This window comes from Camelina sativa, chromosome 6 (assembly GCF_030686135.1).
Source record: "Camelina sativa cultivar CO46 ecotype springtype chromosome 6, ASM3068613v1".
Classification (NCBI taxonomy): Eukaryota; Viridiplantae; Streptophyta; class Magnoliopsida; order Brassicales; family Brassicaceae; genus Camelina; species Camelina sativa.
This window is the reverse complement of record NC_141885.1, coordinates 13,895,134-13,908,838: the sequence shown is the minus strand read 5'-3', so window position 1 is coordinate 13,908,838 and position 13,705 is coordinate 13,895,134. Positions and strand designations below refer to the sequence as shown.

The 13,705-nt window shown below is 41.8% G+C and overlaps 1 protein-coding gene across 3 annotated transcripts; it reads right to left on the bottom strand.

Annotated features, from left to right (window-relative positions):
• Positions 1-10,949: 10,949 nt before the first annotated feature.
• LOC104790807 (protein NRT1/ PTR FAMILY 2.7-like) lies at positions 10,950-13,701 on the bottom strand. 3 transcript variants are annotated; one of them, XM_010516590.2, is made up of 7 exons: positions 13,596-13,700; positions 13,245-13,381; positions 13,065-13,142; positions 12,746-12,963; positions 12,139-12,659; positions 11,539-12,059; positions 10,950-11,461 (listed from the first exon to the last, which is right to left on the bottom strand). In XM_010516590.2, exons 2-7 carry the CDS (start codon positions 13,285-13,287, stop codon positions 11,124-11,126), a joined length of 1,719 nt encoding a protein of 572 aa, XP_010514892.1. In that variant the 5' UTR covers positions 13,288-13,381; positions 13,596-13,700; the 3' UTR covers positions 10,950-11,123. The 3 variants fall into 3 exon arrangements, with proteins under 3 accessions (XP_010514892.1, XP_010514891.1, XP_010514893.1); XM_010516589.3 differs by having other exon boundaries at positions 13,245-13,701; XM_010516591.3 differs by lacking the exons at positions 13,245-13,381; positions 13,596-13,700 and having other exon boundaries at positions 13,065-13,222.
• Positions 13,702-13,705: the final 4 nt, after the last annotated feature.

Genomic DNA, 13,705 nt, shown 5'->3' with positions numbered 1-13,705 from the left:
TCTCTAGATGAACACGAAACACTCCTCTGTTTCTTTGACGACCAGGAAACGAGACTACCACCAAAGTAGATGAGATATGCATTCGTCGAAACATAGGTAGCCTTGTCCCGACCCCAGTCTGCATCGGAGAAGGCGTGTACAGTGAGAGGAGCATCACGGCGGAGAAAAATACCGAGAGATGTAGTTCCCGCAAGATAACGTAACACCCGCTTCACGGCTTGCCAGTGTGCATCTGTCGGTTTGTGCATAAACTGGGAAAGACGATTGACCAGAAAGGCAATGTCAGGTGTGGTCATCGCAAGATATTGGAGACTCCCAATAGCCATATGATATTCTTTTGCATCAGTAAGAGGTATGCCGGAGTTGATCGTGAGCTGAGAGGACGAGGCCATCGGCGTTGGAACCGGTTTCGCACCAAGCATCTTAGTTTTAGCCAGCAAATCAAGTATATATTTCCTTTGCATCAGATGTAGTCCCATAGATGTCCACGTAACCTCAATACCCAAGAAATAACTTAGAGGGCCAAGATCCTTTAGAGAGAAACGAGCCGCGAGAGATGCATTGAAATTTTGAACCAACGGAGGAGGACCCGAGATGATAATGTCGTCAACATATACCAACACATACACATAAGAGAGTCCATGTTTGTAGAAGAAGAGAGAATTGTCACCAAGCGCGAGGAGCTTGTTTTAAACCATACAAGGCCTTGCGCAAGCGACATACATAATGAGGGTGATCCTTATCGACAAAGCCCGGGGGTTGTGAAACGTAGACTTCCTCGTTGAGGGTGCATTGCAAGAAAGCATTATCGATGTCAACCTGATGAATAGCCCAATCCTTCTTGACTGCAATCTCCAACACAAGTCTAATCGTGGTTAATTTAATTACCGGATTGAACGTCTCTGAGTAATCCACACCATACTACTGATTAAAACCACGAGCAACGAGTCGGGCCTTATACCGATCAATGGAGCCATCGGGATGATACTTAAGTGTAAAGATCCACTTACATGAAATGACATTCTCATGAGAAGATGGCGGTGTTAAATCCCAAGAGTGTTCACGTATTTGGGAATTGATCTCTTCAGCCATGGCATTCCGCCAATTGAGATCACATAACGCCTGGGCAACCGTCGTTGGTATGATCGGAGAGGCAGAGACGGATAAGCCGTATTTTATATTGGGCTTACAAATGTGATTTTAAGAACGCGTATGCATAGCATGTTGATTTGGTGGAGGAGGTGCCGGAACAGGAACAGACGGTGCAACAGGTGATATCAGCGGAGAGGAAGATGACGAAGAAGGTGACAATGGTCCGGGGCTTGATGATGTTGCTGGGCTTGATGGTATTGCTGGGCTTGATGGATTTGGTGATGGAGGCACATGAGATGGGCCAGTGAAGCCCATAGAAGGATACCCATCATGAGCCCTTTTTGTTCTGGTTTCGTGATCAAGATCAAGGGAAACAGTGGACGAACCTCTGATTTTCGGTGACTGAGAATTTGAGGAGGGAGCCGGTGTAGATGACAGAGGAGATGAAGGATCGGGACACGGGAGCGGTGCAGAATGAGCTGTAGGCGAGGGTGCGATTGGCGTCGACAACACTTAGATAACAGCGGATGGAGAGTGATTTGTAACAACCACCGACACAGAAGGTGGAGTTGGCATCGATGGAGCAGCAAAAGGAAAACTTGTCTCAACAAACTGAACGTGACGGGAGGTGTATACACGACCAGTAGAACGATCCAAGCACAAGTATGCGCTTTGAGTGAGCGAGTATCCAATGAAGACACATGCCGTAGACCGAGACTCAAGTTTGTTGCTGCGATACAGACATAACCATGGATAGTAAACGCACCCAAACACACGAAGTTTGCTGTAATTCGGGTGTCTTGGAAATAACTTGTGATAAGGAGAATCACCGCCAAGGACGTCCATGGTCATATGATTGATAAGATACACTGCAATGGCGAATGCATATGGCCAATAGATGCTTGGAACAGAGGCATGAGTCATCATCACAAGACCCGTTTCAACTATGTGTCGGTGTTTTCTTTCTGAAAGGCCATTATGTTCAGGGGTATATGGTGGTGTGGTGAGATGAGAAATACCGTTTGATGCCAAAAACTCTCGCAGAGCACTGAAATCCCCTCCATTATCCGAATACAATGTGCGAATCCTCGTTTGAAACTGATTCTCAACAAGAGCCTTAAAGGCAATGAAGACATCTTTGACTTGGGATTTAAGTTATAAAGGATATAGCCATGTGTATCGAGTAAAATGGTCAACAAGAACAAGGTAGTATTTGAAATTTTCAGAGGAGGTGATCGGAGATGACCAAACATCAGTATACACATATTCAAGTGGTTGAGACGAGGTAATAGTGTTTGAAGCAAATGGAAGTTTGTGGCTTTTATTGATAAGACAATCAGAACATGATAACTGTTTTTGTGTGTAAGGAGAAAAGGGTAAAGCAAACTTTGAAACAATAGCTTTTAAAACAGGAAAAGATGGGTGCCCAAGTCAAAGATACCATGATGAGAGGTCGGTTGCAGGAGAGGAGGAAACGGAGAAAGCATTTATGGTGTTGCGATTAACCGGCCACTTGTACAACTTATTCTTAGTTCGGCCTTGGAGTAACTACGCCCCCGTGCTCAGATCCTTCACCTAAAACCATGCCAGAAAGAAATGCACAGAAACCTTATTATCATTGCATAAGCGATAGACCGAAATAAGATTTTTGCACACATCAGGAACATAAAGTATATCTTTCAAAGCAAGGGAACGAGAAGGTGTAGGGAGTAAGGCGGAACCGGTATAAGTGATCTTAAGACCAGACCCATTAGCGATGGTGACCTCCTCGCCACCAGAATACGGCTGATGAAAAGATAGGTTCGACATATCAGAGGTGAGGTGATGCGAAGCCCCACTGTCCATCACCCAGTTAGCCAGATTATATGGCGGCACAGTAGCAACATTAGCGTTTGGTGAACCATGTGAAACCGAGGCAGAGGAGTAACCACCACCAGAAGGTTGAAAACCACGACCGGACATTGGAAGTTGAGAACACTGTCGCGCACTATGCCCAAACACACCACACAGCTGGCAACGGCCTTGGTATCCACGACCATGTCCACCACGAGATGTAAAAGAATGATTATTACCTCGAGATGAGCGCTGAGAATGTGATCCACCGGAGGGCTTATAGAACGCCGCATTCGCCGTTACGGGAACCACGGAGGGAGCTGTAGCTTGCGACTGAAGCTTTAACTCATAGTTAATAAGCTTTTCATGAATGGCAGGCATGGTAGGCGGGGTATCTCTTCCGTCGATCTGATCAACAATCGGCTTGTAGTCTTCCGGAAGACCACCAAGCAAGTACTCGATTTGCTCCTCATGCTCATAAGGTTTCCCCAACGTAGCAAGTTGATCAAACCGAGACACAAGACCTTGAACATATTCATCGATTGATTTGGGACCTTTACCCCATTGTTTGATCTGTTCGCGTAGTTGTTTGATGTGTTCCCATGTTGGTTTCGCATAAGTCGACGAAAGATGAGACCAGATCTGAGCAGTCGTGGATGCCGTGGAGAGAATAGGTTGTATCTCGAGAGAGATTGCACCGAGTATACTGGTGACAATGAGCTGATCTTGATGTTGCCAAAGATCAAAGTCAGGATTCGGTATTGTGTTCTCGGCACGGAGAACAGTGGAAGCAGGAGCCACCGTGGTGCCATCGAGGTAGCCGGCGAGGCCATAACCGGCGAACAAAGCACGAATCTGACGACTCCACATCAGGAAGTTGGAGGCAATGAGTTTTGTAACATTGGACATGTTAATGTTGTGAAGATGAGAGGGAGATGTTGTATTGATGATATCAGAAGAAGATTCAGCCATGGTGACAAGAATCGTAGAGAGAAAAGAGGCGGCGAGAGAGAAAAAGGGAGAGAGGAAAAAAAAAAAAAATTAGGTCTAGGACTTTACTGCTCTGATACCATGTAAGTAATGTTTGATTCTATTGATACGAGGGATTACAGTATATATAGTCTTTTACATAAGGATTTTGATTATACTAATTAAACATGTTTCCTTATTAGATATATGTACTCTTTATATCCAGTACTATGTTTGTGTGTTGTGTTGTGATGCAGTTATATAAAAGAAACTAATTAAACAAGTAAGTGCAGAATAATTATGTCTGTTGTACGCAATGATTTGCTAATGATGCATGATCGTCTTTGTTCTAACTTATATATATATATATATATAATATATCGATAACTATACCCAAATTTTGACATTTGATCAACTGTTGTCGTGTTCCAACTTCACGTGGTGAATGTAATCATCACAGACTTCTAGAAAAAGTTTTTTTTACCATACCTTCCACTTTACCAAGTATCCACTAACATAGTAACATCTATAGTGGCCACAATATATTTTTCCAAGTCTACAAAAATTGGCATAAGATTAAAAGATTTTCCTTTGCACATTCTATTTGATTGATTAGTTAATTTTAATTTGCTTTATACAGTAAATGGTAAAATTCCTCTGAAATGTATTTTACTTTCAATTAGCATCATCGAATCAGATTGTCAATCATTTGTGTTAAGCAAGCTTCTTGGATAGATTTGTATATGGGTGAATCATGTGTATATTAAACAAACACGTTACAAGAAGCTTGTGTTAAGTGCAGATCTTAGTACTCAATGAACTTTACAAGGGGTTCTTTTATGATTCCTAATTTCATTTACCAGTCTTAAAATTTTAATTTTTGTTTCTCGCTAAGGGTGGCAATATTACGCATCACTGGCCGCTGCATCAGGACAGCTAGGATGGCAAATAGGGACAGCTGACTTATCATCTGGTGCTGACTGCAGTAGAAAGTAATAAAAATTGGGGTTTTATTTTGTACTCTTTCTTGTGGGATTATGACATTTATACTAAGTAAGGGAAAGACTCTGTTGGGTTCAAAAGGTTTCAGCTTGCCGAATAAAGACGGTTCAGATTGTGACACGTGGTTTGATTGAAGCCGTCTACGACTAACGGAAGTCAATCGTCTCTCTTCTCCTTTGTTTCTATCCTCTTGATATATCATTCATTGTATTCATTAGAGAGTTTGTTAGATCCTAGTGAGAGAAAGAAAGAGAGAAGAAGAAACACTTGTAGAGAGAGAAGGCTCGAGCTTGAGTATCTTTGTTCTAGTGGATTCCGGATAATCTTCGGCGAGACGTAAGATCTTACCTAAGGATCCGAACTCGTGAAATTCTCTGTGTCGTTTACGCTTTCTGTTCAAACATTCACAAACGAGAGATCGAGAGAGAGAGAGAGAGTAATCATCGTAGATCTAAGATTCTTGAGGTTATAAAAGCAACAATTGGTATCAGAGCTTGGCGCCTGGAGTATTTGTTCTAGATCTAATTGAAGCATGGCGAATACGAAGCTCAAGATCTCAGTGTTCAATGGATCTGGCGATTTCTCTTTGTGGAAGACACAAATGTTTGCTCATCTAAGGATCCTAGGCTTGAAGGATGTCTTGACGGAGCAAGAGGATGTAGCTCCGGGGCTCAAGGAAGACGAAGCGGATCCAGCGGATCGAAGATAAAGAGGCGAGGGTTAGTCGTAGCGAGAAGGCGATGGATATTATCTTTCTTAATGTGGGAGATAAGGTGTTGAGGAAGATCGACAAGTGTACAACAGCAGCGGAAGCATGGTCTATGCTTGAGCGTATGTATTTGGTGAAATCTTTACCCAATCGCGTTTACCTTCAGCTTAAGGTTTACATCTACCGGATGTAGGATTCAAAGTCGTTGTATGAGAACGTAGAAGAATTCTTGAAGATGATATCAGATCTGAATAATCTTCAGATCCAGGTTCCAGATGAGGTACAAGCGATCTTGATCTTGAGTTCTCTTCCAGAGAAGTATGATATGTTAAAGGATACGCTGAAGTATGCACGAGATGGGATAAAGATGGAGGATGTCATCAGTGCTGCCAAGTCTAAGGATTTAGGGTTGCGTGATGAATCTGGTTTGTCTGGTCAAGCTGGTGAAGGCTTATATGTTCGAGGAAAGAATTTCACAAGAGGCTCGATAAGTCAGACAGGTCAGAGTAACAGTGGTGGATCAAGATTTGAGTCTAGAGATGGAAAGAAGATTTGCTGGATTTGTGGGAAGGAAGGGCACTTTAAGAGAAAATGTTATAAGTGGCTTAAGAGGAACAAGAATCAATCTCAATCAAGCGAGAGGGGGGAGACTGCTCTGGTCAAGGATGATGATCAAGAACCGTTGGGTCTGGTGGCATCAGAAGTTAAAATTGGTGAGGATAAGTCGGATCAGGATGAGTGGATAATGGATACAAGGTGTTCGTTCCATATGACCTCGAGGAGGGATTACTTGACAGAATTTAGGGAGATGAGTTCTGGAAGAGTAAGGATGACGAATAACTCCTACGCAGAGATAAAAGGAATTGGCAGTGTTAGGTTTGACAATGCAGACGGCTCTGGGTTTGTGTTGCGAGAGGTCAGGTATATGCCGGATATTACCAGGAACTTAATATCCATGGGTAGCTTAGAAGCTAAGGGATGTGAATTTTTAGGAGAAAATGGCGTTTTACAGGTAGTAAAAGGTTCTACAGTAGTTATGAGAGGACATAGAAGGTCATCTCTTTATATTCTTCAAGGGCGTGCAAGGCAGTCAGAAGCGTTAATGGTAATGACAGATGGTTTGGACCGAACTCAGTTGTGGCACAGCAGGATGGGTCATATTGGTCAACAGGCTCTAGAGGTACTGGCTAAAAAGGACTGTTTCGGAAGTGACAAGATGTCAGAGATCAGGTTTTGCGAAGACTGTGTTGTAGGGAAAACACATAAATCAAGCTTTGGTGCTGCACATCACGTTACCAAGGAGAAGCTGGACTATATTCATTCAGATTTCTGGGGGTCACCGAGTGTACCTTTTAGTTTAGGCAGAAGTCAATTTTTTATTAATTCACTGATGACTGGTCGAGAAAGGTTTGGGTCTATTTCCTTAGGACCAAAGACGAGGCTTTCAACAAGTTTGTTGAATGGAAAAAGATGGTTGAAGTTCAGAGTGAAAGGAAAGTAAAGCGACTAAGGACGGATAATGGGTTAGAGTACTGCAACCATAAATTTGATGAGTTCTGTAAGAAGGAAGGAATAGTTCGACACAGGACATGCACTTACACACCCCAACAGAATGGGGTTGCTGAGAGGCTTAATCGAACCATCATGAACAAGGTTAGGAGTATGCTTAGTGAGAGTGGGTTGGAAAAGAAGTTTTGGGCAGAAGCAGTCTCAACTGCGGTGTGTCTGATCAACAGATCACCATCAACAGCTATTGGCTCTCAGACTCCTGAAGAATTGTGGTCTTCATCGCCTGTAAGCTACTCTGGTCTGAGAAGGTTTGGGTGTGTTGCATATGTTCATTCCACTGATGGCAAGTTAGATCCTCGAGCTAAGAAAGGGGTGTTTACGGGATATCCTGAGGGAGTAAAAAGGTTTAGAGTGTGGCTTCTCGAAGAAGAGAAATGTGTTATCAGTCGTAATGTGGTTTTCAGAGAAGACGTTCTATACAAGGATTTCATGTCAGAGGTACTACCAGGTATGGTCTCTGAAACTTTGTTTGATACTAACAAGGTGTCTAGTTTTGAATGTGCAGGTAATAACAGGGACAAAGGCTCGGTGGTTCAAGGGGAGGTAGCAGAGCCGGTTAGTCGTGGTCAAGGTGTGACAAACAATTATCAACTGACGAGAGATTGTGTGAGAAGACAGACCAAACCACCGGAAAGACTGCAAGATTATGAAACTAGCGAGGAGATTCTGGATCAGGTTTTAAATGAGGCAACAGGGTGTGCTTATCTGGTTACTGAGGATGGTGGGATCACTGAACCAAGGTCTTTCCAAGATGCGGTCAATGATCCAGATAGCGATAAATGGTTGGAGGCTTCAGATGAAGAGATGCAGTCACTTTTAAAGAATGATATGTGGGTGTTAGTTGACAGAGTTGAGACACAGAAGCCGATAGGTTGTAAATGGGTTTTCAAGCGTAAAGCAGGAATCGTAGGAGTCGAAGGTCCCAGGTTTAAAGCGAGATTGGTGGCGAAAGGGTATTCACAGAAGGAGGGCATAGACTACCAAGAGATTTTTTCACCGGTTGTTAAGCACGTATCGATAAGGTTTGTTCTTTCGGTGGTGGTACACTTTGATATGGAGCTTCAACAAATGGTCGTAAAGACAACATTTTTACATGGTAACTTGGAGGAAACCATTTATATGGAACAGCCAGAGGGTTATGTTGATAGCAAGTATCCAGAGAAGGTGTGTCTCCTGAAGAGATCACTGTATGGCTTGAAGCAATCTCCAAGGCAGTGGAACAACAGGTTTGATGAGTTTATGCAGAGCAATGGGTATGAAAGGAGCAAACACGATTGTTGTATCTACTTCAGGAAGCTGTCAAGTGGTGAGTATATCTATCTATTACTGTACGTGGATGATATACTCATAGCTTCGAAGGACAAGGAACAAGTTGGCAAGCTTAAGGCTCTTTTGGGTTCTGAGTTTGAAATGAAGGATTTGGAAGATGCTAAGAAGATACTGGGAATGGAAATCACGAGGGATAGACAGAGAGGTACACTTCACATTTCGCAAGCAGGGTATCTGTCAAGAGTTTTAGGTAACTACAGAATGGACCAAGCAAATTGTGTGGATACGCCTCTGGGATCACACTTCAAATTGAAAGCAACTACAGAGGAAGAGTACTTGGAGCAAGCAGATGCAATGAGGAAAGTTCATTATCAGAGTGCAGTAGGGAGTTTGATGTACTCAATGATTGGGACTCGATCGGATTTGGCTTATGCAGTTGGTTTGGTATGTAGGTTTATGAGTAAACCTTTGAAGGATCATTGGTTGGCAGTAAAGTGGATTTTGAGATATATTTGTGGAGCTCTGGAAAGGAAATTGTGTTATAGAAAGGAAGGAGAGTTTATACTGCAAGGGTTTTGTGACTCGGATCATGCTACGGATAAGGACAGGAGAAGGTCTGTTACTGGAATGGTGTTTACTCTGGGAGGTAACACCATTAGCTGGAGGTCGTCTTTCCAGAAGGTAGTGTCACTGTCGTCTACAGAAGCTGAGTAAATGGCCTTGGCAGAAGCTGCGAAAGAAGCGGTTTGGCTTAAGGGACTTATGAATGAGCTTGGTTATGATCAAGGATCAGTGAAGATCCATTGTGATTCTCAGAGTGCCATAGCTTTGGCGAAGAATGTTGTGTATCACGATAGAACCAAGCACATAGACGTGAAGTATCACTTTATCAGGGAGTTGATTAGTAACGGAGTAGTACAAGTGGTGAAGATTGCAACAGAGTACAATCCAGCGGACATTTTTACTAAGGTATTGCCCGTGGGTAAGTTCCAAGAAGCTTTGGAACTACTCAGGATTACTAAGAATTAGTTTGGAGCTGAAGCTCCAATAACAGCTGAGTGGGTTTACTCAGGAAATATGAAGTCAGGTGGGTTTTACCTGAGGAAGGTGAATGAGTGTGTTCAGGTACCGGAGTAGGAATCCAGAAGAAAGCTAGAACAAGTCGTATAATTGTCAAGGGGAGGTTTTGTGGGATTATGACATTTATACTAAGTAAGGGAAAGACTCTGTTGGGTTCAGAAGGTTTCAGCTTGCTGAATAAAGACGGTTCAGATTGTGACACGTGGTTTGATTGAAGCCGTCTACGACTAACGAAAGTCAATCGTCTCTCTTCTCCTTTGTTTCTATCCTCTTGATATATCATTCATTGTATTCATTAGAGTTTGTTAGATCCTAGTGAGAGAAAGAAAGAGAGAAGAAGAAACACTTATAGAGAGAGAAGGCTCGAACTTGAGCATCTTTGTTCTAGTGGATTCCGGATAATTTCCGGCGAGATGTAGGATCCTACCTAAGGATCCGAACTCGTAAAATTCTCTGTGTCGCTTACGCTTTCTGTTCAAACATTCACAAATGAGAGATCGAGAGAGAGAGAGAGTAATCATTGTAGATCTAAGATTCTTGAGGTTATAGAAGCAACAATTCTCAATCCAATATGTGTGTGATTTGCCTTGAATAACTAATACTTTTATGAGTTTTAATGTTTGTACAGATTTGTGTCGAACAAATGGTTTGGTGCTATTATATTTAGTGTGGAGTTGTACTTCGAAGAAGTTTTCAATAGACTCTATCTCTCTCTGTCAATAAATGAGGATGAAGCTGTAGTAAGAGGAACCTATATATGAAGAATTGAGGTAGACTTTTAAGACACTGTAAGTGAAACAGAGGACATGGTCTTGCTTCAAAGTGGTCTCCTTCAGGATCGAAAAGCTCAAGGAGCTATTGTGAGATAAGCTGAAACTTGACTCTTATAGATTAGTTTCTGGTTGTGGTAAAAGTAAATATACAAATAATATGACAACGAGAGAATGATTCAAACTGATGTATTGTATTCTTCATGTGCAGCTGCAGCCTCTCTTCTCACAAGAAAAAACTTGAAAAGAAAAAAAAGACTCAAAGCGGTTTTTCCTGCGAGTTAAGCCATCTCTGTCAGCTTCGAATCAGCCTGTGTGAAAGCAAAAAATCGTTCAACCTAATAACATTCAAGAAGTCAACTTAACATGCATGTCCTGTAGATAAATTACTTAAGACAGACCAACTTGTCTTTTATTACTAAGGATTTGTTCATACATCAACGATGCAACCAAGCGCACAAAAACATGTTGTAAGTTATTGAATTATATAATAGACTAAACTCACTCACTATTCACTAAGACAGCTTTGATGCTATCAACGTATTAAAGTTCATCCTAGATTCACCAAATACCCATTCATTTTCAGAAAAGCATGTAATGTCTGCACTATTCTAATCAACATTACCAAACAATTCTTCTTAATCCTCAATCACAGATTCACAGACACAAATCAATTATATTACGACAAATTTACAAATCAGTTTTACATATACTTCAAAAACAGTTGAAAAGAGCTTTTCAGACATAGCTCTCCCTTTACAAAACTGCAAATTATGAAAACAAAGTACTTGTTCTTTCTCTCTCTCTCTTTCTTTCTCCAGCTTATAGGATCATGAGGACAAAGTAGTAGAGTGAGAGCCAACAGCATCTTTGTCATTATCATCATCCTTAAGGTTTCTGTATCTGTAAAGCCAAGAACACACAAGAAAATAACCAAGATTCAAGACTCCACCTATCACTAAAACCCAGTAAACATTGTCAACTCTTCCATGGTTAATGTCATCTGGTAACCACGCGGTCGTTCTCTGAATAAGGTCGATTAAAGCAGTGCTTGTGTAGAAACATATCCCAATCACAACTGAGGTGATCGATGTTGCTGTGCTTCTCATAGACTCTGGAAACTCTTGATAGCACAGAGCTACATTCCCTGGGAAATGAAAGGCCTCCCCTGTAACCAAAAACAAGAACATGATCAATTTGAAAAAAAGTTCGAGTAGGATGAATTACCCAGAGTTGATATCTCACCTATTCCTACTATAACTAGAGGAGGGAATAGCCACAAGACTGACATGTCTGCAACCGATGATGATCCGAGGAAATGACCGTTCTGTACTACCTTCAATCGCTTTGCTTCAACTAAGGCAGTCACGGCCATGCTAAGAATGTTGAAAACATGGCCTGTCCCGACTCGTTGGAGTGGTGTGAGGAACTTTCCGGTTAGCTTTTGGTAAAATGGGTAGAGAAACCGATCGTTGACTATGATAAATAGGCAAGTGGAGAGAAGTGTTATGACTTGGAGAGAGCCGGCAGGGATTTTAAAGTTAGAGCCAAGCCTCCGGTCCATGACCAGACCTTGAAGAACTGTTAAGCTTAGCTGCATTGCGATTGGGGTGCTCAAAAATATTGTAGCTAACGCAAGAGGGATGATTCTCATGACTGCTTTGAAATCTTCCACTTGTTGAACGCTGCATAGTCTCCATGGATTGCGAATTGTGCCATCTGGTTTAACCTCTTCTTCTTGTTTCAAAGCTGCACGGTTAAAGAACCTGCGTATTTGATAACTCTCATTAAAATGGCCTCTCAGTGCAAGAATGAAACTGTGGTTTAGAGATGGTTTTTTTTAACCTGAAACTCCTTGTGGGAATTGTTGTGATTGATTCATTGTGGTAGTCTTTTTCGTTGGTGGAAACCACAGCTTTTCTTTTTCGTACAGCAGCGATAATTACGCATAGTAGACTTCTGAAGGGACTTCCTAAAGGCTTGTCGTGCTTGTAGAATCTTTTCCCCGCGATGAAAACCAAGAAACTGAAGAGATTGGCGGCTAAAGACAAACCAAACCCGAGGGTCCAGCTGATATTGTCTTCGGTGTAGACAATGGCGGTTGCACTTATAGCTCCAGCTAGATATGTTGTGAAGAAAAACCAGTTGAAAAAGCTTCCTTGGTCTTTAGTTTTTTCGTACTGGTTCGCACCAGCGGTTGCTAATGTGAACCTTGTCCCACCTGTTCCTATAGAGGCTAGAGTAATGGCCGTGTAAAGGACGCCGAGCTGGATTTTCGAAGGATATTGGCATAGGCTTGAAGCTGTTTCACAGGGTTTGGGTCTTAAAGAGTCAAGGGAAGCTGTTAGAGTCATCAGAGCCACACCCTGATCAAGAAGTAGAATTGGTGAACTTCTGTTTCAGAGAGAAGTTGATAAAAACAAATGTTGAGTGAGTCTTTTGTTAACTTTACCATAAGAGAAATGAAAGCTGAAACTGAGATAACAGGAATGGTTCCAAAGAAAGAGTCAGATGCAATGGCTGCAATAGCTGGAACCATACAGATACAACCACTAACAATGTTGGCAATCTGAGCTGCTGCGATGCTCTTCACGTTGAATTCCTCAATCAGGTAGACAATCAAGTTAAGTAACCAACCCCATGCAGCTATTGTCAGGCCTAACAACGTACCTGCACCATAGAAAGATAGATAGGTTCAAATTCCTACTTAAGTTCTAATAGTTATGAAGTTATGAATAAGATCAAACACAGAGAGAAACAGAATCTCTCACCTATCATAAACGGAAAGGTGATCCAACCTCCACTGCGGCGTTTGGTGCTTGAACCAGCTATTTCTGCATCACCTGTAACTGAACCAGCCATGTCTCAAAATATAGCAGAGATCTTTCACTTTTTGTTTGTCAACAATGGCCTGGAACTCTGAAACATATATAGACTATAAGTAATAATACATTGATAATGACATTCTCCGGTCCACGATATTTTATTCTTCATGCGCAGCAGCTTCAAACAAGAAGGATTAAGAAACTAAAAACTTCAAAGCTTATTGTCGATGCAAGTTGAGCCATCACTGTCAGCTTAGAACAGCCTGTGTGAAGACAAAATTATTTCCAACGCAACATTTTAAGAAGTCAACTGTAAATTGTCAGGTAAAAGGATATTGCTAAATAAAGACCCATTTGTGCCTAATTATTGCCAAGGAATTTGACCATTTATGGTTCAATAATGCAAGTACCTACTACCTAGAACCAAGCCCACAAAAAAGTCTCTTTTAAGTCATTGAATGAGAATAGACTACTCACAGCGACGAGCATTGACTCTGGTTTTAGCTCTTCAATGGCTCCCACTACTTTTGAGCTAGATGTGTACATTACAAAACTGTATGTATCCTTTCGTCTCTTTGTTTGCTAGA

Coding starts and splice junctions, on each gene's coding strand:
- LOC104790807 (XM_010516589.3), bottom strand. CDS start 13,287: ATGAAGAATAAAATATCGTGGACCGGAGAATGTCATTATCAAT. Junction 12,964..13,064: donor CACCTTTCCGTTTATGATAG/GTGAGAGATTCT, acceptor TCTATGGTGCAG/GTACGTTGTTAGGCCTGACA. Junction 12,060..12,138: donor ATTCCCACAAGGAGTTTCAG/GTTAAAAAAAAC, acceptor TCAAATACGCAG/GTTCTTTAACCGTGCAGCTT.